This window comes from Xylona heveae (assembly GCF_001619985.1).
Source record: "Xylona heveae TC161 unplaced genomic scaffold L228scaffold_8, whole genome shotgun sequence".
Classification (NCBI taxonomy): Eukaryota; Fungi; Ascomycota; class Xylonomycetes; order Xylonales; family Xylonaceae; genus Xylona; species Xylona heveae.
This window is the reverse complement of record NW_017264200.1, coordinates 1,526-24,375: the sequence shown is the minus strand read 5'-3', so window position 1 is coordinate 24,375 and position 22,850 is coordinate 1,526. Positions and strand designations below refer to the sequence as shown.

Sequence of the window (22,850 nt, the reverse complement as noted above, 5' to 3'; positions counted from 1 at the left end):
CGTAGCAATTAAAAAATAAGTGCCGAGAAAGTGAGAGCCTTATGCACAAATATGTAAGTTGTTTACCAGTATTCTATCTAAGATACATAGATCTATCATATGGAAATTTATTTGGCTCATTGAAAGAAGAAACCACCAAACCAGTCCGTACTCGCATTAAATGTCCCACCCATCTTACATCACAGCCACAGTAGATCAGCTCGGCCAGTTTCGTCCAAATGGGCTAACACTCAGGAAGTCTCTTCCTGAACTGTGCGTACTTGTAAGCCCCGCCGTCGCCACATGATCCCTAGGCCAAGAGAACCAATGAAGCTGAGACCAGCAAAGGCGATGAGGACGCGAAACTGGGTGCCGTAACTTTCGCCGTAAGCCTGCCTGACCCTGCTTGCCTCGGATTTCGATAGTTCGCTAATGCTGGCCGACGCGCTGAGTACCGCCGCTATTTGACTCGGGTTAAGAAAGGCCCGTAGGAAGCGGCCGAGATCGGCGTGAAGCACGGTGGAGCACACCGCCAGCCCCACGCACCCGCCGAGCGTTCGAGCGGTGTTGTTAGCGCCAATGGCGACGGCTAAAATAAATCGTCAACTAACGTAGCTGAAGAAACGCCGGTGAAATAGTTTGAGAGATTTGAGAAAGAATACGGCGGTGAATTGAGTACTTTAGGGTTTCATAGATACAAACAAAAAAAGAGGGAGGGGGGGGGGGCGGGGGGCTACCTACCCAGATCGGCGTCATCATATTCGACTTTCAATAAAAATATGAGAGGCGGCATCATGAACCCTAGCCCAAGGGCCAGAATAACCTCGTACCCGTAAGTTGCAGGTGCAATGGACTCTGCCGTCGACAGACTGCTAAGTAAGCCTAACCCGACTAATGTTAAGGCTGACCCGAAAATGAGTAGAAGGGTGGCGATCTTGGGGATCTTCGAGAGCAGGAATCCACATAGCATCGAGAATGCTGGGGAGACTAGCGTGAAGGCAAGCATATCGATTCCAGCCCTCGCGGCCGAAAGCCCATTAACGGACTGGAATCGCTGAGGGAGGAGGATGATGGCAGCATAGAAGCAGCCTCCCATTGCAAACATTGTTCTGGAAAAATTAGTATGTTTAATGATAACAAATGTATATTTGCATACATGTGACAAACATGAGATGATGACTCTTACATTAAATTGAGTGATAGCGTCGGGCTTTTTAGAAGTCGAATAGGGAGCATGGGCTCTTGTCTGGACCGGCGTTGCACCCATGTTTCATAAAGGACGAACGCGATCAGGGCGACACCGCTTCCGACAAGTGTGCCAATAATCGTGCTACTGCCCCATGCGTACGAGCCTCCTGCTTCCTCCAAGGCGAACACCAGCATCGTCGACCACGCCAGGGAAAGAAGACCCCCAAGCGCATCGACTCGCCGCAGCTTTTCTTTTTCAAAGAGCTTTTCGCCTAGACTAGGAATGGCAGGAACTACAAAGAGTAGGGACAGGACTACCCCAGGACCGCTGTTTTTCTTGAAAGTCAGCTATTATGTATCAAGTCTTTCTGTGAAGAAAGGGTGTCTGTACTCCCAATACCATAGTCGGCCGCTCCGTACTTACTTGATAAAGAAAACCCATCTCCACGTCGTGTTATCAACAATCACACCTCCTAGAATGGGCCCAAGAAGACTTGCAAGCGCGAAAACAGAGCTCAAAATGCCTGTATACAGCCCAATCTTTTCTACCGTGGCAATCTTGGTTATAATCACAAAGACGGTGGAATAAATGCCAGAGCCACCAATGCCTTGCAGTGCACGGAACACAATTCTGTCGAAGAAAAAGTAAGCGACGTCATAGGCGGTCGTGATGGATCAGGATTTGTATTCGTACAGCTGGGTCATGGTCTGCGCTCCGCCGCAGGCCATTGAGAACACCAAGAAAATAAATTGGGCCAGTAGGAGCAAGCTTTTTTGACCAAAAATGTCGGTCAATTTGGAATATACAAGGAGAAACCCTAATAAATAAACGAATCAATAGTCAATTGCTTAATCAATGAGAAATGCGTGTCATTTGTTCAAGCGGTCGCTCTGAGAATTTTATCTTACCATTGTAAGTGAGTAAATATGCCACGACAATCCAGGTTGATTGCCCTTGGCTCTTCAGGTCATCGGAAATACGGCGAAGGGCTGTTGCAACAATTGTCGTCTCCATGGCGGACAGGAAAAGACATATCCAGAGCCTGTCCGTACAGAAGCTATACGTGAGTCTGATCTGATGTAGTAGGAAAAGAATTCAGAGAAGTCGCAATATACCCGATGACACTGAGGCTCAGCCGTAAAGACCCAATATTGGAATTGTCCAGTTGAGAGGGTCTCCCGGTGGCGGGGACCCTGCTCTGGTCCTCAGAATTCCCCATTAGTAGTACCAGTGACAGCACACTAGCTAAGCCAACTGAAAAGGCGGGAGACTAGCGGAGGGAAATCAGAAGGGACATTGAAGGTATTAGACGGGCTCATCCTCAAATCTCTCAGTAAGAGTCGGGGCAATAGCTGCGCCCGTCCCCGAACGTGGTGAGTGATCTTAAGTGGAACTCGGCGATTTCACCCGGTAACATAGCAGGGAACCCCAGTATTGTACGACATATTTTGCCGCAAGACCGGGCAGTAATGAACCCGTTTCCACCCCACGTCGTCTCGATGGTTATAGTCTGACAATAAACCTTTTCATCAGCATCATGAATTTGCAGCTGATTCAACTCATTAAAGAAATGGTTTCGCCAAAAGCGACTTAGCTATTATGTTACTATGTAAGAAACATAAAGCGCAGCCGGCGACCAATAAAAACCCGCCGAGCAACTGTTAATGTCCGCGTGTGTCTTGTATCCGCCGAGTATGGGATGATTCTAGCAAACCTCCTCTGTCCTGGGCTATGAAATAGATTCGGAGAAGATGCATCCATTTAATATAGAGCGTTCTCGTGGGGAGAGCTTGTTGGGTTGTGTGAATGCCTTCACAACATTCATTCGTGCCTCTACGCGGGTGGAGAAAGCATAACCATGTCAACCTTAACTGAATCATCACGACCGCCGCTTCGAGTCGCCATCGTTGGAGCGGGTCCTGGTGGGCTTGTACTTGCGCAGACTCTTCGCCAGGACAAAAGATTCGTGGTAACAGTCTATGAACGTGGGGCCCCTGAGGGTAACGGTAGCTCCTTGGTGGGGTTTCGCATCCTCGTAACTCCCGCCGTTCTCGATTCTCTTCGGGAGCAGCTTCCATCCAAAGTTCGAAATCTGGTCGACCGGGCCGTTGGAATTCCCAAGAGTCAAGGAAATAGAGTATGCCTTATGGACGAGACGTGCGCGGTGAAATGCCGCGTTGACCTGGATGAGTCACGGTCCCTCTGCTCGATTTCGAGATGGAAGCTCCGCAATGCCTTGCTGCATGGCTGTGATGACTTTGTAAAGTTTCACAAAGAGTTCAAATCCTATGAAGAGAGCGAGGATGGCGTCAATGTTCACTTTGCGAATAGCGAGTCGATTCAGTGCGATTTGCTCATCGGTGCAGACGGCGCCGGCTCTCGTGTACGAAAGCAGCTTCTTCCCAATAGCAGCAGAAGCGACAGTGGCGTGACAGTCATTTATTTCAAGGCGCCTTTTACTCCAGAGACTGAAGCCATGATTCCATGGGCATCTGGATGCTTGGTAAGGCGACTCCGTCAATAATGATTGATCAGTGATATTCTTTGCATTTTCCACATTCCAAAAGCAAAAGATACCAGTTGAAAGCTAATTTCTCTCCATATAGGCCATGACTCCGAGAAAATCCATGGTTGTCGCATATTACAAGAATCCGGCAAAACCTTACGGCACATATGATTTGGAGAACATTGACCCAGAAGACTCGTTCCTCATGCTTGGCATGGGATGCTACACAAACGAGTTTTTCAATCAAAGCAAACATCCCGACGCCATGACGCCTGAAGAGTTGAAAGATGAGTGTCTTGCGCGAGCACAGCATTGGCACCCCCTTCTTCGATCCTTGATTGCTATTAGCGTGCCCAAGTCTGTCTACGTCTCTCACATTAAAACACAAGATCCAATTGATCCATGGGAGACTGGAAAAGTGACGATAATGGGAGACGCTGCTCATAGGTAAGTCGATGCTACAATGCCTTCCCTTTTGTAGCTGCCTGCCAAAGCCATTGACACTAACTTCAAAACTTTAAGCATGACTCCATATCTTGGAAAGGGTGCCACGAGTGCCATTGCCGATGCATTAGCCCTTGCAGAAGCACTCAAATCAAATGAGAAAGAACAGGAGTCTCTCACGGAACGACTAGCCGCGTATGAAAAGTCAATGTTAGAACGTGGGTTTGAAAACGCGAAAAAGAGCATGTTCGTTCATCAACTCGTATTTGCTGCGGGTAATACACCTTGGAGGGCTTGGCTACGAAATTGGGCATTATACGTTTTGGACATGTTTATTCGGCACCCTGTGGCTTCCGTGGAACCCTTTCCTGGTATGTGGATTTATTTTGTCTGCATTCATATTTTATCAACAATTACATATGAAATCGCGGTTTTAACTAATCTGAATTTATAGTGAGTTACAGCGATGAGATTGAAAAAGCGAAATCGAAAGGCTGAGGTTGGATGGGTAGATAGAACAAGTTCTATATAATTTATCTGGTTTTATCCACTGCTGCTGTATTGAAAGTAAGGGTCTAATCTTGCTGTATTAATATGGGAGAGTCGGAGAGTTTATATTGGCCTTGTGTAAATTTTCTTGCTTTGGCGCAAGTAATGTTCTAGTGTTTTTGGGTACTGGGGTAATCTATTACGATTCATATCTCTCTTGCTGTGCGGGCAATGTTGCTAGAAGTAAGATAGACATAGCTTTGGAAGGGGGTATTCCACATCCAGTATATCTGTGTGGAACTTATAATTGACAATTTGACGTTTTCATGGTCTTTTCCATCTCCAAAATCGGGCGCGTTATTTAGATAGCAGCAAGATAATAAAAAAAAAAAATACATACATTGTAGATATATCAGTGGAGTAGCTCAGCGGTTCAGAATTCTCAACAAGCGTATCTCGGGGGAAATTTAAAATAGTGTGATATTATGTATTCAATGCATATATTTCCTTTAAATAAAAAGTTGGTTTTGGTATTAAGGGTGAATACTCTAATCGAACGATTTGGTAGTCTTAATTACCTACTTCGAGGAAGAAATTAAATACAAAATGATAGGGGAGTCATGGAAAAAGTACGAAGGCAAAGGATCAACATTTTTAGGACATTTATCTTCGAGGAAGTATCTGAAAGGGATATTCTCCTGTCTTTTATATTCCAAACATACATCAAAATTCCGTAGGAACGAAGGGAAAAAGAAAAACGAAATGGGAAGAGCTCAACACCCAAAAGCACGCCATAGAAGTTTCTTCCACAAACAGCCAAGTGAATTCATTCTTCAATGCGCAGTGAGTGCATTGTCTATCGCCCTTCTTATGGTTGCGGCCATTTGCTGGACTAAATGAGGTGCTCGTGGCACTTCATGTCCGCGTCCATGATCGAATTCCACTCTTCTTCTCGGGTCACAAATGTCTCGCAACCTCAAACTTTCTTTAAGCGTGTTGTCCTTGGAGCCGTAAATATGAGCAGTTGGAATGCGAATGGTCAAACCTGCCTCGCGGACCTTTTCAGCCAGGAAAATATTCCAAGACTCGTCGGGATGAGGTTCATGACCGGGAACATATGGACCCATCCACGGTTCCGTCAACGCAGCCATACTGGCCACGGGAGGACTGTATAGAAAATCTGGCTCTTGGAGTGACTTTGTGACGAGGAGTGGGGCGCCACCGCAGATGAAGACGGCTAATTTGAAAAGGTTAGGGCCGAAAGGATTGTTTTTCTGATGATCTATCATGACTGCCGCTAGCAGAGCTGCGCCTTGAGAAAATCCCAGACATGCATCAAAAGGTCCCTCGGTTTCGATTATGTCAAGTAACTCTGCCTTTGCTTCCTCAAGTGTATGTCCTCCAAGCCCTGGAGAATACCAGGTAAAAAAGGGCCCGGCAAAGATGTTTCTAATCTCTAAGCAATTCATAAGCGTCAGTAAGGTTTTCTATTTCGCTCTGACATATGAGAACTGAAAAATTGAGGAGACTGGATTGATGTTTCTCTTACCTTCAACCGGCTCTACTTCACAGAATGCATCGTAGAATTCGAATTGGCCATTAGAGCTCAGAGCTTCGCGAATTGGGCCTGTATAATTCTCAGTCCACGGTGGCTATTCCTTACAATCATATTGCATCATACGGGGCACCAACCGAATTGTATCTCGAGGACCTAACCAGTATCCAACAATTTAGGTGAGCATGGTCACAAAAGAGAATATTGATTGTAGCACGGCCACAGGGTATTGAGAGATGACCACATACATGCGAGTTGGTACCGGCTCCATGGAGGCAAAGAAACTTCATCTTTACAATAGAACCATACACGGAAGCTTCAAAACGGAATAATGGAGTGAAGAGGAGATGAAGGGATAGAAAACTCCCCGTGCAAATGGCAATTTATTTGCTTACCGTCTTGTTGTACTAGTCTTTATTTCTAGCTGACAGGCTGAAATGGAAATGTCTTGGACAATAAAAATTCTAGACTCTGCTTTGCTTTCTTGACCAGTTCAACCGAATGGGAGAAGCATAGCAGACGCAGGGTGAGCACCAACGGAATCTGAAAAATACCCGCCGAGAGAACCAATTTGGCCCCCATGAACCACGGGTAATTGTTCACTGCAAGTCAGCGGAGCAGATATTCTGCCGAGACAAGCATTTCCGATACGCACTAGATCTTGTGGCATGATCATGACTAAAGCTATTGCTAGCGGAGGATGAGCCTTGCATTATCAAGGGACTCTTCGATCATTTGAAGGCCTGGTGTCTATCTATGATACAGGGCGGCAGATTAGTATATTTCTTTATGGTTTTAGAGCGATGCTATAGTTTGGCTCAATTTAATACTTATAATCATGCATATCAATTCTTATATCCCTAGTGCTGTCGTCAAACTTCAGCGACCGCAATAGTACTTAATGTACTCCTATTTGTTTTGGAATAAGTATCACCCCGTTATCTTATTGAATATGCTGCTCAGTAGAAAATGATTATATTATTCCATCAGCCTAAAATCTTTTTACTAGTCCAGTATAACAGATTTACTCGTATTATCGGTGTGTTAGCATCAGCCTCGAGGTCCAGACTGGACGATCAGCGACTCAGCCCGGTCCCATTCATCCTTGGGCGTCCTTTCGGTTAGTAGATTAGTGGAATTGATAACACAAGGGGCGGATCTTAGGCCACTAAACCCAACTAGTGCTGACATCTTTTATCTTATCTTTTCCCTGAATCCCTCCGCAGGATGACTAGACCCCACCTCATCTTGGTTGTTAATCCTCCGACTGCCCTGAAAGAGCATATTGAAACATGCCGAGCCATCTTGTTCAGACCACAGCAATCAATCTTCTCAGAAACCAAGGTCTCTAATTCTGCCAAAACCCATTGAACTATATTCTTCCCCTGAAATGAGTTGGTTTCCAAGAAATCCACCGGAGGTGTACCCGCAGATGAAGATGGCCTGGGAAAATGTGCTTGAACCAATATCTTATAATCCGGGGGAACAGCCCCGGATTTTACTATCACATTGCCAATTAACATCTCCTTTTATCGAACTTTTTCTGTCGAATCCTCCATGAGCATATCCCAGAAGACTTGCCTAACAACATTGTGACGATCCCATCGATTTGTGCAAAATGCCGCTTCTCACAGGCAATGGCTACTCGCAACCCGAGCCGCAAGTCGACTCCATCTTACAACAGGATAAATCCATGCCAATCGCAATTGTTGGCATGGCATGTCGACTTCCAGGAGAAGCGACCAATCCCGACAAGCTGTGGGATCTGTGTGCGAAAAAAGAGGCCGCATGGAGTGAAGTGCCCAAAGACCGAATGAATATTGATGCCTTTTATCACCCAGATGGCGAAAGAGCAGGAAATGTATGAATGAGACAATTCGTCAATATTGACAGAGCGATTGGCTAACTGCAATTTCTTTTCGCCCACAGACAAATGCACGAGGGGGTCATTTCCTGAAACAGGATGTTGCTGCTTTTGACGCATCCTTCTTCTCAATTCCTCCAACAGAGGCAAAGAGTATAGACCCCCAGCAACGGATTCTCATGGAATGCGTATATGAAGCCATGGAAAATGGCGGCATGACCATGGAGGATTTCGCTGGCTCCGACACCAGCTGCTACGTGGGAAGTTTCTCCCGTGATTATTACGAGATCATCGACCGAGATCCTGAGACGGCACCGCTGTATTCAGTCACCGGAAACGGTGCCGCCATCTTGTCCAATCGAATCAGTTACTTCTATGACCTCAAGGGGCCCAGCCTGACCTTGGACACTGCTTGTAGCAGTAGCTTGGTTGCTCTGCATCTGGCGTGTCAAAGTCTGCGCACCGGCGAAAGCCATCGAGCCATTGTCGGCGCGACCAATCTGATTCTAAACCCAGACATTATAGTGACCATGTCTAATATGCATTTCTTCAGCCCTGATTCTCGGTGCTTCACCTTTGATTCCCGGGCCAATGGTTACTCCCGTGGCGAGGGTATCGCGACCTTGATTCTCAAGCCACTGGCCGATGCCATTCGCGACAATGACACCATTCGCGCAGTCATTCGAGGTACTGCATGCAATCAGGATGGCAAAACCTCTGGCATTATGTTGCCGTCCAAGGAGGCCCAAGAAGAGCTAATTCGGACGGCCTATGAAGAGTCTGGCTGTGACCCCAAGCAAACTGGCTACTTCGAGGCTCACGGAACTGGAACCCAAGCTGGTGACCCCCTCGAGTAAGTGTTTTGTTGCTCACTATCAATTTTCTTTTGCATGTTGCGCTGACCAAGAAACCCTTCGAATTTGAAAAGGTCTGGTGCCATTGGAGCCTTTTTTGGACCACATCGTCCGCTAAATGATCAGGACGAGAAAATACCGTTGTACGTGGGAAGCGTTAAAACGAACATCGGCCACACGGAAGGTACCAGTGGTTTGGCAGGCGTCATCAAGTCCGTACTCGCGCTAGAACGGGGCGCGATTGCCCCCAATCTATATTTCGAGAACCCCAACCCTCAAATTGACCTTGACGGCTGGAATCTCCGCGTCCCAACTGAGCTTACCGCTTGGCCACTCGACGGGCAACGACGAGTTAGCGTCAACTCATTCGGCTTTGGAGGCACTAATGGGCATGTCATTCTCGATGATGCCTATCACTATCTTGAAAGTCGCGGATTGCAAGGCTCTCACAGGACATCACGGACCCCCATCTTGGACCTGAAGACGATGATTGGGAATGGGAACACCGAGGATGAGGTGACCAAGCCTAACGGGCACGAGAATGGGACCAATGGACATACTTCCACAGAGAATCGGCGCCATCGAATCTTTCTCTGGTCCACTCACGAAGAGAACATTGCTGGGAAGAGCGGTGCTGCTTATGCAGAACACCTGGCGGAACGGGAGGAGAGCAACGAAGAAGCCTTCTTGGACAACCTTTCATACACTCTGTGCAGCCGTCGTTCGATGCTGCCCTGGAAGTCCTTTCTTGTTGCTGACTCCCTGAGTGATCTCGTCGAAAAGGTTGCAGCTACTCGACAGAAGCCGATCCGTGCGTCCCTCAACCCGTTGAGGGTAGCGTTTGTCTTCACTGGCCAGGGTGCACAGTGGTTTGGGATGGGCCGGGAGCTCAGTAAGGTGTATCCCCTCTTTCAGGAGCGTCTGGAGCAGGCCGATCTGTTCATCCGGAAGCTGGGGGCTGAGTGGTCTTTGCTCGGTAAGTAAAGCCTCTTCAACTCGTTCCCTTCACATAATGCCGCAGCCGGGGTTGGAAGAAACCGAATACAGACTAACGGTGTGCAATATAGAGGAGCTAAGCAAGGACGAGCGTGAGTCGCGGATTAACGAGTCCCTCATCAGTCAAACGGCGTGCACTGCTTTGCAGATTGCCTTGGTCGATCTCTTGTCCAGCTGGGAAATCCGACCAACAAAGGTGATCGGCCACTCTAGCGGAGAGATTGCAGCCGCCTACACAGCGGGAATTTTACCAGCAGAATCGGCTCTCAAGGCTGCCTATTTCCGGGGCTTGCACTCTAGTCTGGTGAAGGCCAAGTTGCCCTCTGCCGATGGAGCTATGATGGCAGTAGGTCTCTCAGAGGCTGACGCCGAGGAGAGAATCGGAGGCCTTGATCCTGCATTGGGGAAAGCATTTGTTGCCTGTATCAACAGCCCGACCAATGTCACTGTCTCCGGAGATCGTCCTGTCTTAGAAGCTCTTGGTCAGGCGCTACAGAAGGACGGTGTTTTTGCTCGTTTCCTAAAAGTTCACACTGCCTATCATTCCCACCACATGGAGGCGGTCGCGCCTGACTATGAACTATCCCTGGCGGGTATAGAGGTCAACCTTGCTGACGATACTGTGGAGATGGTCTCCACAGTCACTGGTGAGCCTGTGACGGCCAATGATATCCTCGGTCCAAAATACTGGAGTAAAAACATGGTGTCTCCCGTGCGCTTCAATAACGCTCTGCAGACCCTATGTAGCCGTCGCGCAACAACAAAGCGAGCTCGCCGAGGAGCTGGAAACCAAGCCGCGGTCGATGCCCTAGTCGAGATAGGACCCCATGCTGGTCTTGCTGGGCCCGTCAAACAGATTCTTGGCGTTCCCAGTCTCGAAAAGAGTGGAATTGTGTACAAGTCCATTCTCTCACGTGGCCAAGATGCTTGTCAGACCACTTTGGAGGCGGTGGCTTTCCTCTTCGCCAAAGGATACAAGATCGATCTCAGCAAGATCAATTCCCCAGATGGTCTCCATACCATGCCGCAGGTGGTGGTCGATCTGCCTACTTATTTCTGGAATCACTCCAAGCGGCACTGGTCCGAGTCTCGACTGAGCCTGGAGCATCGCTTCCGACGGCATGCACGAACCGACTTCCTGGGCTACCCGGTCAATGACTGGAATCCGATGGAACCAAGGTGGAGGAACCTCATCCGGCTTCGAGAACAGCCATGGCTCAAGGGACACATTGTTCAGGGTTCGTACATTTACCCCGGCACGGGCTATATTTGCATGGCTATTGAGGCACTGCATCACCTACGCGACATGCCCGAGTACACAACACCTCTTGGGACTTTCGTGGGTTATCGGCTGAAGGATGTGAAGCTCAGCCGTGCTTTGATCATCCCCGCCAGCGAAGAGGGAGTGGAGACCCTCTTCTCCTTACGTCACTATAAGGAAAGCAGTGCATCATTCTCCGATACGTGGTATGAATTCCGGGCCTTCTCTTACTCTTCTTCGGACGGATGGGCGGAACATGCCCATGGCCTGATCTCCGCTGTTCATGAATCCGATAAGAGTCTGTCAGGAAGCAACTTCACGTATAACCCTTCATTGGAAAAGGTCTTATCCACGGAGAAATTTTCCAGTTCGCGGACCTCGAGCAATCTATACGATGTAGTTGGTGCTGTCGGTCTTGTCTACGAGGAGCCCTTCCGTAACTTCACTGGGGAGCTTCGGACCAACGAAGGGGCCGCGACGGCAACAGTAACTGTGCCTGATACCAAGAGCTTGATGCCGTTTAACTATGAGTATCCGTATCTCATTCATCCAGCAACTATGGACGGTTTCATCCAGATGCTCTTCCCTGCTCTGTTACATGGCACGAACATTTGCTCCTCCCCTTTTATGCCAGTCTTTTTTGATGAGACATTTCTCTGCGCTGATATCGCCCAGGAGCCAGGTCACCGTTTCCACTGCGTCTCTACCGCGGGCCAGACTGGATTTCGCGAGGTTACCACAGATGTACTGGTCCACGATGAAGCCAGCGGGCTGCCGATGGCCAGCTTCAAGGGAGTGAGATGCAGCGGAGTAGATGCGGGGCCTACAGAGGATGATGACGACGTTTCCAGAGCGGCGGTGAAGAAGCTGTGCTTCCATGCAAGTTGGCATCCGGATCCAGAGCTTCTCTCCAAGCCCATAGGAGACGAGTTGATGCGAAAGTATATTGTGACACCTGAAGACCCGCAGCGCGTGTCAAACCTAGAAGCAATTGCCTATTATTACTATTACCAGGTGTTGCAACAAGTGAAGGAGGAGCAGGTTCCTTCAATGAAGCCTCATCACCAGAAGTTCTTCCGGTATATGCAACTTCAGCGAGACCTAGTCAAGGCTCGTCAAATGCCGCACCAGAACGTCGAGTGGGAGCAGTTGGACAATCCCGCCATCCGCGAAAAGATGGAAGTCTTGGCCGCACGGTTAGAGTCATCTGGTATCGACTCGCAGCTGATCTGTCGAGTCGGTCGTAAGCTGGACAAGGTCCTAACAGGAGCAGTCGACCCTCTGGCGCTCATGTTAGAGGACGAGCTGCTCTACAAGTACTATGAAGGGGTGCTAGGCTATGACATCCTGTATCGTTATGCCGAAATTCTTTCGAACAAAAATCCCAATATGAAGGTACTCGAGATTGGTGGCGGCACTGGAGGTGCCACGGCTCCCATCCTGGCTGCGATGGGGGGAAGCAATGGTCGATACCCAAGGTTCAATTCCTACACCTTCACCGACATCTCCTCTGGGTTTTTTGAAGAAGCGGAGATCAAATTCAAGGACTGGAAAGGCCTGATGGAGTATCGCCGACTCAATATCGAGGAGGATCCTGTGGAACAGGGTTTTGGCGAACAACAATACGATCTCGTTGTGGCGGCCTCGGTTCTCCACGCCACAGCAAATATCGATCGCACTCTCGCGCATACTAGGAAATTGCTTAAACCCGGTGGTCGCTTGATTCTCGTCGAAATATCAAATATCCTCAACCAAGTCTTCCTTCTCTTTGGTTGTTTGCCCGGCTGGTGGATGTCGGAAGAGAGCTACCGGCCATGGGGTCCTACAATGAATGAGAAGATGTGGGGCGAAGCCTTGAAACGCAACGGATTCAGTGACCTCACTCTTGCAGCGCCCGATAATACAGATCCTCGAGATGAAATGGGCCGTGTCTTCTCCTGCGTGGCAGTTGAATCGGCTGCCGTTCCAGCTGTGAACCCGTCAATCCAAGAAGTAACACTGCTCACAGACAGTTATGATGCCTCTTCTACATCGTCAGGGCTAGAAAAGGCTATCGAGCAGAGACTCGGCCACCTAGGCATTCCGGTGCGCAAGATGTCTCTCTCTAGCATCTCTCAAACCTCGTTGGAGAACGCCTTCTGTGTTTCGCTAGCTGAGCTCGATCGATCTGTCATCCAGGACATGAAGCCGTCCGAATTCGACGCCATCAAGACCATCATCAAGAGCAGCGAGGGCCTGTTGTGGGTCACTGAAGGCGCGGCTAATAACCCCAGCCGTCCCGAGTCTGCGCTTTTCCATGGCCTGGCTCGATCCCTTCGGGCTGAGCACGAAAGCTTTCCTCTAATCACGGCCGATCTTGCCACTTTTGATCGCCAGGCTCCCGGAGATGCGGCTGAGAACTTGGTGAGTCTCTTGCAGCATATTTTAAAGAATCCGAGGGAGCAGGAGCCCGAATATTTGAACGAGAACGGTTATTGGTGGGTCAATCGCTGCCTCGAATCCGCCGAGACCAACGGCCAAATCCACGGCCGAATCAACCATCAGGCATCTGGAAGCGATAAGACCGAGCCACAACCATTCTATCAGCAAGGTCGACCATTGAAGTTGAACATCAAGACTCCCGGTCTTTTGGATACCTTGAGGTTCGAGGATGATGCTCGAGCTGCAGATCCCCTCGGGCCAGATGAGGTTGAAATCGAAGTCAAAGCGTCCGGTGTCAATTTCCGAGACATTATGATCTGTACCGGTCAGATGTCTGACTCTTCTCTGGGACTTGAGTGTGCAGGTACCATTCGCCAAATTGGCTCTCAGGTGTCTCACTTGAAAATTGGCGAACGCGTCACCGCTTGGACAAAAGGCAACTACTCGAACTATGCTCGCACTCATGCCCAGTTGGCTCAGTCAATCCCGGATGATATGAGCTATGCCGTGGCAGCTTCTCTGCCCATTGTGTTCACGACTGTAATTTATGGTCTTCAGCACATTGCTCGACTCCGCAAGGGCGAGTCAGTACTGATTCATGCCGCTGCTGGAGGTGTTGGTCAGGCGGCCATAATCCTCTCTCAGTGGATCGGTGCAGATATTTTTGTGACCGTCGGAACTCCAAAGAAGAGAGAGCTTGTGCAACGAGAGTTTGGAATTCCAGAAAATCGTATTTTCTCTAGTCGCGATCTTAGCTTTGCGCAGCAAATCAAGAAATTGACCGGAGGACGGGGCGTGGACGTCGTACTCAACAGTTTGGCCGGTGAGGCGCTCGATGCGACCTGGGACTGCATCGCCATGTTTGGTCGCTTTATCGAAATGGGTAAAAAGGACATTGTGGATAATCGCCGCCTGGGGATGGCTCCTTTCCTCCGCAATGTGACCTTTTCGTCGATCGATCTGATGACCGTCTTCAAACACAACGTCAGCTTGGCCGCCCAATTGATGCAAGAAACCAGAGATTTGATCCGCACTAAGGCCATTCGCCCTGTTCCTTCCATCAAAACATTCCCTTTCTCGCAATTCGAAGAGGCTTTCCGTTTTATGCAGCAAGGCAAACATGTCGGCAAAATTGTCATGGTGCCACGGGAGGATGATATTGTGCAGGTAAGTCAAAGCCAACACGCTTCTCTAGTAATCTGTCAGCATCAGAGATCAGATCGTCTCAACTATGCTACCCGTTTGAACACATGCTGACGGTGCTGGCTCTACAGGCAGTTCCCCGCTCTAGCGGCCCATACGTCTTTCCCGAAGATGCTTCATATTTGATTACCGGATTTGGAGGCCTGGGGCGAAGCATGGCACGCTGGATGGCTTCTCGTGGAGCAAAGAATCTCATCTTTGCTTCGAGATCTGGAGTCACACGCCCAGCAGTTAAAGATCTGGTTGACGAACTAGGGCAGTCTGGTGTTCGAGTAGAAGTGCTCCAGGTTGACATCACCGACAAACCTGCTTTTAAATCCGAGTTGGACCGCATTTTGCATGTCTTGCCTCCTGTGCGTGGAGTGATTCAAGCTGCCATGGTGCTGGAAGATCACATCTTTGAAAACATGTCGCTCGAAGCTTTCAACAACGGAATCCGTCCGAAAGTTCAAGGCACATGGAATCTTCACGAAATTACCATTGGACAGCCCCTGGACTTCTTCATCATACTCGCGTCAGCCGTTGGCGTTCTAGGTAATTCCGGACAGGCCAATTACTCGGCAGGTAACGCTTTTGAAGATGCACTTGCGCAATACCGTCGATCGCAGGGCCTTCCCGCCATCTCGATTGACTTGGGTATGATGCTGTCTGTAGGTGCTGTAGCGGAGGATGAAACCGGTCTGGTGCGACGAAATCTGGAACGCAAAGGCTTCGTGGGAATTGAAGAGGAGGAATTCCTTGTCATGCTGGAGATCGCTATTCAAGATTCCAACCAACAGCAGCACAGCCAGATGATTACGGGTATTCAGACCCAGTCGACCGTAGGAGGCGGGGAGGGTGGAATTGCATTGGACGAGCCATCCTGGAAGTCCAGCCCCGTCTTCTCTCATCTCCCGAAGCTGAATGTTCGGTCCTCGAGCAACGCAAATAGCGAAGGCGTGCAGTCCACCCAAGCCCTGCTGAAGGCAGCCTTGTCTTTCAATGATGCAGTAACTATCATCGTCAATGCTATCACTATCAAACTCAGCCGCAGCTTGATGATCGAAATCGCTGAGCTGGATCCGACTCGGCCGACTAGTGCTTTTGGAATTGACAGTTTGATTGCAGTGGAGTTGCGGAATTGGTTTCAGAAGGAGATGAAGGCCGATATTGCAGTCTTTGAGATTCTTCAGGCCAATAGCTTGCAAACACTTGCCTTTCGAGTGGCCGAGAAGAGTGGCTTTGTGGCCAGCTCGCTAGCTGAAGCTTAGTTTTACAATCACTTTTGAAGACAAATTTTATTATTTAGATCTATATTGAAGTTTAAAAGCTTAGCTTTCCACTACTCAATTTTTTCATTCTAATTTTCTTCCATTTTCCAATCTCCAGCAATCTATAAATCATTGTAGTATACGATGCGCTCTATCCTATAGCGTAAGAAAGTGAACCTCCAACCCTTCTGCTTCGTCTCTCTCTATAATTTTTCCTGTTCACTCAGTTAAATTAAGAAACTGACCCACAAAGCTCTCGAACTATCTCATCAAATTAAAAGTGCCCACTAGCCTCACTTTAGGGCCACAGAGTAATTATGGTCTCGGCGGATTAGCTTTGTCGGAGGGTTTTTGTTTTGTCCCCTAAAATTATTCCATGGAGCGCCCCGGGAGGCACCCTTGGGGGGAATAAATATATATCAAGAAAATTCCCACCATCACACTGCTTCGGTACATAAATCAAATCCAACCATGCTTGGTTGCCGGTTCAAAATGTCCTCACGGGTACTTCTCCTCTTATCTGCGTTTCTAGTTCCCGTTCTTTCCACCAACTGTGAGTCCTGCTTCGCATTTTATATCGTTGATTGGTGATTATTGAGGCTGACCTTATAACAGCTCCAATTGACCACACTCGATGGCTGGCCGCTCAATCCAAAGCAGATTCTTGGATCTCATCCATGAATCTGACAGAAAAGGCTGGTATCGTGACGGGCACCTTGTCCGGTGTATGCATTGAATATGTTGCTCCAATCGAGCGCCTAGGATTCTCAGGACTCTGTCTGCAAGACGGCCCGGCTGGCATCCGCCTGGCAGATTTAGCCAGCGTGTTTCCTGCAGGTGTGACCACGGCGGCCACCTGGGATAAGGAGCTGATGTACGAGCGTGGCTCAGCGATGGCGGCTGAGTTTAAGGCGAAAGGAGCTCATGTAATATTAGGGTATGTGATGCCTTAGTCAGGAAATATGTCTTTGCTAACGACATAAAAAGTCCATCGGGAGGCCCTTTGGGTAGAAGTGCCTGGGGAGGTCGAAATTGGGAAGGCTTCTCCCCAGATCCCTACCTCACCGGTATTGCCATGGACCACACGATCCGAGGAATTCAAGATATGGGGGTACAGGCCTCGGCGAAGCATTTAGTTGGCAACGAGCAAGAGACCCAGCGCAAGCCTACCACCATTAATGGGAAAACTGTCGAGGCAATTTCTTCCAATATCGATGACCGGACACTGCATGAATTGTATCTTTGGCCGTTTGCAGATGCCGTCCATGCCGGTGTGGCATCAGTGATGTGTGGATACAATCGGGTCAATGAGACGTATTCCTGTGAGAATAAACATCTGATGGTTGACATTCTGAAGGGCGAGTTGGGCTTTCCGGGATATGTTATGTCAGACTTCTTTGCCACTCACTCTGGGGTTCGTGCAATCGAAGCTGGACTAGACATGAACCAACCAGGACCATTATCATTATTTCAGATAGGCGAATCATACTGGGGCCCGAATATTCCAGAGGCCGTGCTAAATGGCACACTCTCTATGAACCGACTGGACGATATGGTCCGCCGCATTTTGACTCCTTTCTTTTACCTCGGGCAGGATGAAGGCTACCCGACGATTGATCCCGCGTCCGACGCACTTTTCTTCGAGGGATTTGATATGCTCTCACTGGGAACTCCCACCCCTGTTGGCCGTGACGTTCGCGGCAACCACTCTGTCTTGATCCGACAGATTGCAGCGGCGGGCAGTGTCCTGCTCAAAAATGAAAATGCGACGCTCCCGTTGGATCCATCTCACTTGACCAATATCGGCGTCTTCGGAAGTGATGCATCAGATCCGACGACAGGCCTGATATATCCCGATGATGGATTTGAAATTGGAACGCTCATAATAGGAGGAGGCTCCGGCGGTGGTCGACCCAGCTATATCGTCACACCGCTGGACGCTGTCAAGTCATATGCTCGAGAGATTGGCGCCCGAGTGCAGTATAATTTCAACAACACCGCGCTCGCAGCAGGGGACTTCAGCGGCATTTACCCCTGGCCTGATGTCTGCTTGGTTTTTCTCAAAACCTGGGAGACAGAGGGAGTCGACCGTATCAGTCTGGAGGCCGACGATGATTCTGCTCAGGTCGTCAACAGTGTTGCTTCCCTCTGCCCCGGGCGAACAGTAGTCGTCACTCATTCCGGCGGCGCAAATACAATGTCGTGGGCCACCAATCCCAATGTCACGGCGATCGTGGCTGCTCATTATCCTGGTCAAGAATCTGGCAACTCCATTATGGATATTCTAAGTGGCAAGATCAATCCCTCTGGGAAGCTTCCGTATACAATTGCGGCCAATGCAGCAGACTACAATGCACCCATTGTCAACATCACGGGACCCGAGGCCGAGGGCTCGTCCGCGTGGCAGAGTGATTTTACCGAAGGTCTTTTCATCGACTACCGCCACTTTGATGAACAAGATATCAACCCTTTGTACGAGTTTGGATTCGGCTTGAGCTATACTAGCTTTGAACTGGGCTCAAGCTTAGCTGTCGCGCCCAGTCGAAAGAACCTCACAGGATACCCACCGCGAGTAAACTCGACCTTATCGGTTGGCGGAAACCCCCATCTTTGGGAGACAGTGGTGGAGTGCTCTGTGGATGTGTCCAATACCGGTCCTATGGCAGGGTCAACAGTGGTACAGTTGTATGTATCCCTGTCGGAAGCCAACATTCCACCGAATACCCCAATGAGAACTCTGCGAGGATTTGAGAAGGTCCACTTAGAGACTTCTGAAACACAGACAATTTCATTTCAATTGACACGCCGGGACGTTAGTTATTGGGATGTTATGGCACAGGATTGGAAAATCCCGGCTGGGAATATTAACATCAGCGTAGGATTCAGCTCTCGTGATCGCAGGATTGAGGCTACCACAGTGTTACTACAAGGATAAAACGTGTTACTTAGTGTAAATGTTTGTAAATACCTAGGATGCTATTAATATTATTAGAATCTGACGAGCAAGATAGTCAATTGAAGATAGCAGCATGTGTTAGAAAAGCGGGGATTTCAGGATAGATATGGCAGGCATTGTCGGCTACGTTTCGGCTGTTGATTCTGAGTTTCTCAGTTCCGTGGGGGTCTTCATTAATGACGTTTCATTGCCGTTTCGATCAATGTCTTCGAATCAACTTTCGTGTTGATTGGGAGGACAACTTGATTGGAAATATTGCGGGAGATCAACGAACTTTAAGCGGGCGTGGGGGCAATCCCGTCTATCAAAAAGGAGCGGGTTGTGGGGAAGTCGGGGCGTGGGGGTGTGGTTCCCCTCATCCAAGCCGCGTAGAGAGGTTTATTCTTGCGTAGATATATATACGATAGGTGATGTCTGCTGCCTCCGCCTTTGACTTGTTCGATGTAGTTGCACCCGTCGGACTGGCTTTTATGAATCTCATTTGCATTCACTCTGGAAGGTTGCAATTGCAAACTAGAAATCTCAGCAACTGACATTGTTTACCTCCCGGACCTCTCCTAACGAGTTGCTTTTTTGGTGTACTATGATTGCCAAATCTCTAGAAAGCGACAGCAAAATCGAAGAATGTCAGCGTATTGAGCTCCGAAGTTCTGATCCGAAAACTTCGAACGATGGAGCTGTACCAAAGCACGCTGATGTGACTCTGGTCCTTCAAGGGGCCGAGAGAGTGGCAGTCACTGTAGAGGAGGTATATAGGCCAAGCAAGGCGAAAATATACAATTTCTAATATAGCATAACAGAGTAACCGTATTCGAAAGAAGACAGATCATGTTGTCCTGATTATCCTGATATGGGTCTACTTCCTCCAGGTATGTCTTTTTATGCTGCACCCTTACAACAAAATACCTAATAATGAGCAGATTTTAGACAAGTCTGCTCTAGGGTACGGCTCAATTTTTGGCCTCCAGGAAGCGACACACCTTCATGGAAAGCAGTACTCCATGGTAGGGTCGATAGCTCCAATTGCCCAATTGTGTTGGCAACCATTCTCGTCTGTTTTGATTGTCAAAGTACCCCATCGAATCCTCATGCCGACTCTGTGTCTGGGCTGGGGTATTGCTCAGGCCGCCCAGGCCGCCTCTAAGAACTATTCATGCCTTCTTGCCTCTCGATTTTTCCTTGGCCTCTTTGAGGCTGGTTGCTTGCCTTTATTTAGCATCATCACAGCGGAATGGTACCGACGTGCAGAGCAGCCTACTCGGGTCGCGGCGTGGTACAGTGGAAATGGATGTGCTACGATTATTGGCTCTGCCTTATCATACGGCCTGGCACATATTCCCTCTCAGCGTATGGAATCGTGGCAAATGTAAGCAGAAAGAGTCCTGCTCCTGTTGAATGTATTTTGAGTATTCGCTGATATCGTATTACAGAATCTTTCTTTTTGTCGGGCTCCTGACCATTATCTCCGCACCTATTGTGTATATTTTCCTGCCAAATGACATCCCATCGGCGAGATTCTTATCCGACGACGAAAAGCGCAAGGCAGTCGAACGCCTTCGAGCCAACCAGACCGGAGCTGGCTCTCGGGAATTCAAATGGTCCCATATTTATGAGCTTTGTTTGGAACCAAAGACCTATCTCTGGGTTGGCATGTCTCTGCTTCTCAATGTTGGAGCGTCAGTCACAAACACTTTTGGGCCCCTTATTCTCGATGGCCTTGGCTTTGACAAGTACACCACATCTCTTCTCAACATGCCTTTTGGTGCCGTTCAAGTCATCGTCATTATTCTGTCCTCTGTTGTGGCGCAAAAGTGTCGCATCAAGTCGGCGATCTTGGCGACAATTACTCTGCCTGTGGTGGCCGGCTTGGTTGTGCTCTATGTTGTGCCCCGGTCTCACTCCGATGAAGCGGCTCTCCTGGTAGGCTTCTATCTCTTGGCTTTTCTTTTTGGCGGCAACCCGATCATAGTAGCTTGGATCGTCGGAAATACGGCCGGAACTACGAAGAAGTCCGCTCTCATGTCGCTGTACCAAGCCGGAGCTGCAGCAGGTAACATCCTCGGACCGTTGCTCTTCAATAGCAAAGATGCTCCAGGATATCATCCGGGCTTACGCTCAGTCCTTGCAGTGTTTGTAGCCTTGATCGTGGTTACAATGATCCAACTCGCAAACCTGGTGTTCTTAAACAAACTACAGACGAAGAAGAGGGTGAGAAATGGCAAACAAGCCGTTTTAATAGATCGTTCAATGGATCCAACTTGTAACGTCGTGGAAAGCGACATTACCACAGAGAGCCAAGAAGAAGGCGTATCTACTCGGCATGAAGAAAATCCAAAGGAAAGCCAAATGGACGAAAACGCATTCCTGGATCTGACGGATAGACAAAACGACGAATTCATATACATCTATTAGACTAATTACGAACGAAACAATCAGTATGGCATTTTTTGGGTGTTTCAATACAAACTACATTTGAAACAACATGATATAATTCTTCAACTAGTGATGGTGAAGTCTATATTTTTGTTATTGGGATTGCCACTGTTGATCGTGCTGCCACAGCGTTTCACAACTTCCCTGATTTATGTTTCCATCACTGCTAAACGATATTCTTCCCTTGGGCCCTGGCAACACAATTCAATTTGCAGTGGCATTAAGAGATCCAGTACATGTTTCAATATTATGACGATCAACAGACTATACAGCTCCTCCACCAAGCAGGTTCATCCTCGGGAAGTGTACGAGCAACAAATTCCTTCCACTCCCAAAACTTCAACGCATCAACTGCCCCTTCTGGTTCCTTCCACTCGTCTCGAGGGGGGTATGGTGACTTGTCAAAAACCAGACGAAGTTCATACCTGGAAATATACGAGGACCGTGATGTGTCCAAGTTGTCCCAATACGAAAAAAATGCACCTCTTTCCAGCCTAACGGTATACGACTTTGTCTCGAATGCCTCGTCCTTGAGCACGTCTTCGTTTATTCTGGCACGGCGCAAGTCTATACCCATTTTTGGAATGCGCCGTTTGGTAAGCGTGAGGTCGAGGTCGAACTCGCACAACAAAATGTTTGTGTTTTTGCGAATACGACTAGAGGTGTCAACGACTTGGTCGAGCAGCTTGGGATTCTGAAGCTTCCAATCGAACTCTGTGGCGATGAACAAGTTGACTTCTTGGCCACATAATATCTTTTGTGCTAGTCAGTTAGATGCCCATGAAAGAGAGACCAAAATATTTACTTTGCCCGTGCCATCTTTATTGAATGTCATCCATTTAGTAAGCCCCCAAATAGGATCAAAGTCCCACTTCTCGCTGCAAAGGATGGATCCAAAAGTCTCAAATTTGTCCTCTGTCATGGTCGGAGGTAGTTGTAGCTGGTGTGTCTAGGCTGCAGAATGAGTCGAGTATATAAGGGCTGTGTAGGCCCCCTGTAACCCTTTTGCTTGGCAAGCCCTCAGGTCGGGTCGGGTTTGTATTTTGAAGCATGATAGCCTGCTGCCTAGTACAGGGTATAGGTGTAACAATGGTTACAGGGATAGCATACAGACAACTATAAGGGAAGACGGAGTCAGACAGCAGACAACATGGAATGAGGGGTCATGTAAAGATAAGATAAGGAAAGGTAGAAGATTATGGCAGAATAAGTAATCAGTAGTAATTAGTAGTGATTAGGATGGATCATAGTTAATTAGCACTAATTAACATACAGAACTACTAGAATAAATTATCTATATAGAAAGAAGGATTTTTCATGTAGTTAGATTTGTTTTATATTATAACAATAGTTACAAGAGTTAGTAGTAGATGGCACAGTGTAATGATGGTTACAAGGGTTAGTAACAGATGGCACAGGGCCTACTTAAGAAGTGCAGAGTGTAATGATG

The 22,850-nt window shown here is 48.4% G+C and overlaps 8 protein-coding genes across 8 annotated transcripts; 5 read left to right on the top strand and 3 right to left on the bottom strand.

Moving 5' to 3' along the window:
- Positions 1 to 19: 19 nt before the first annotated feature.
- L228DRAFT_164182 (putative MFS multidrug transporter) lies at positions 20 to 2,706 on the bottom strand. The gene is made up of 7 exons (XM_018329411.1): positions 2,284 to 2,706; positions 2,077 to 2,210; positions 1,862 to 1,985; positions 1,592 to 1,798; positions 1,166 to 1,495; positions 721 to 1,088; positions 20 to 568 (listed from the first exon to the last, which is right to left on the bottom strand). The coding sequence occupies exons 1-7, from the start codon at positions 2,385 to 2,387 to the stop codon at positions 231 to 233; spliced, it is 1,605 nt and encodes a 534-aa protein (XP_018186537.1). The 5' UTR covers positions 2,388 to 2,706; the 3' UTR covers positions 20 to 230.
- L228DRAFT_262057 (FAD/NAD(P)-binding domain-containing protein) lies at positions 2,593 to 5,024 on the top strand. The gene is made up of 4 exons (XM_018334384.1): positions 2,593 to 3,671; positions 3,775 to 4,121; positions 4,197 to 4,489; positions 4,573 to 5,024. Exons 1-4 carry the CDS (start codon positions 3,027 to 3,029, stop codon positions 4,614 to 4,616), a joined length of 1,329 nt encoding a protein of 442 aa, XP_018186536.1. The 5' UTR covers positions 2,593 to 3,026; the 3' UTR covers positions 4,617 to 5,024.
- A 416-nt stretch (positions 5,025 to 5,440) lies between these two features.
- L228DRAFT_262056 (hypothetical protein) lies at positions 5,441 to 6,657 on the bottom strand (the record flags this gene model as incomplete). The annotated part of the gene is made up of 4 exons (XM_018334383.1): positions 6,411 to 6,657; positions 6,300 to 6,318; positions 6,157 to 6,234; positions 5,441 to 6,063 (listed from the first exon to the last, which is right to left on the bottom strand). The coding sequence occupies exons 1-4, from the start codon at positions 6,450 to 6,452 to the stop codon at positions 5,441 to 5,443; spliced, it is 762 nt and encodes a 253-aa protein (XP_018186535.1). The 5' UTR covers positions 6,453 to 6,657.
- Positions 6,658 to 7,536: 879 nt separating this feature from the next.
- L228DRAFT_248728 (hypothetical protein) lies at positions 7,537 to 7,746 on the top strand. The gene has a single exon (XM_018332914.1). It carries the CDS (start codon positions 7,553 to 7,555, stop codon positions 7,721 to 7,723), a length of 171 nt encoding a protein of 56 aa, XP_018186534.1. The 5' UTR covers positions 7,537 to 7,552; the 3' UTR covers positions 7,724 to 7,746.
- On the top strand, positions 7,537 to 16,011 carry L228DRAFT_284065 (hypothetical protein; the record flags this gene model as incomplete). The annotated part of the gene is made up of 5 exons (XM_018336182.1): positions 7,537 to 8,023; positions 8,092 to 8,879; positions 8,955 to 9,856; positions 9,948 to 14,725; positions 14,833 to 16,011. Exons 1-5 carry the CDS (start codon positions 7,781 to 7,783, stop codon positions 16,009 to 16,011), a joined length of 7,890 nt encoding a protein of 2,629 aa, XP_018186533.1. The 5' UTR covers positions 7,537 to 7,780.
- A 492-nt stretch (positions 16,012 to 16,503) lies between these two features.
- On the top strand, positions 16,504 to 18,946 carry L228DRAFT_269391 (glycoside hydrolase family 3 protein; the record flags this gene model as incomplete). Its single annotated transcript, XM_018335271.1, has 3 exons — positions 16,504 to 16,564; positions 16,627 to 16,948; positions 16,999 to 18,946. The coding sequence occupies 3 exons, from the start codon at positions 16,504 to 16,506 to the stop codon at positions 18,944 to 18,946; spliced, it is 2,331 nt and encodes a 776-aa protein (XP_018186532.1).
- Positions 18,947 to 19,403: 457 nt separating this feature from the next.
- L228DRAFT_248727 (MFS general substrate transporter) lies at positions 19,404 to 21,701 on the top strand. Its single transcript, XM_018332913.1, has 4 exons — positions 19,404 to 19,715; positions 19,768 to 19,836; positions 19,888 to 20,333; positions 20,398 to 21,701. The coding sequence occupies exons 1-4, from the start codon at positions 19,551 to 19,553 to the stop codon at positions 21,377 to 21,379; spliced, it is 1,662 nt and encodes a 553-aa protein (XP_018186531.1). The 5' UTR covers positions 19,404 to 19,550; the 3' UTR covers positions 21,380 to 21,701.
- L228DRAFT_248725 (hypothetical protein) lies at positions 21,504 to 22,336 on the bottom strand. Its single transcript, XM_018332912.1, has 2 exons — positions 22,206 to 22,336; positions 21,504 to 22,154 (listed from the first exon to the last, which is right to left on the bottom strand). The coding sequence occupies exons 1-2, from the start codon at positions 22,320 to 22,322 to the stop codon at positions 21,657 to 21,659; spliced, it is 615 nt and encodes a 204-aa protein (XP_018186530.1). The 5' UTR covers positions 22,323 to 22,336; the 3' UTR covers positions 21,504 to 21,656.
- Positions 22,337 to 22,850: the final 514 nt, after the last annotated feature.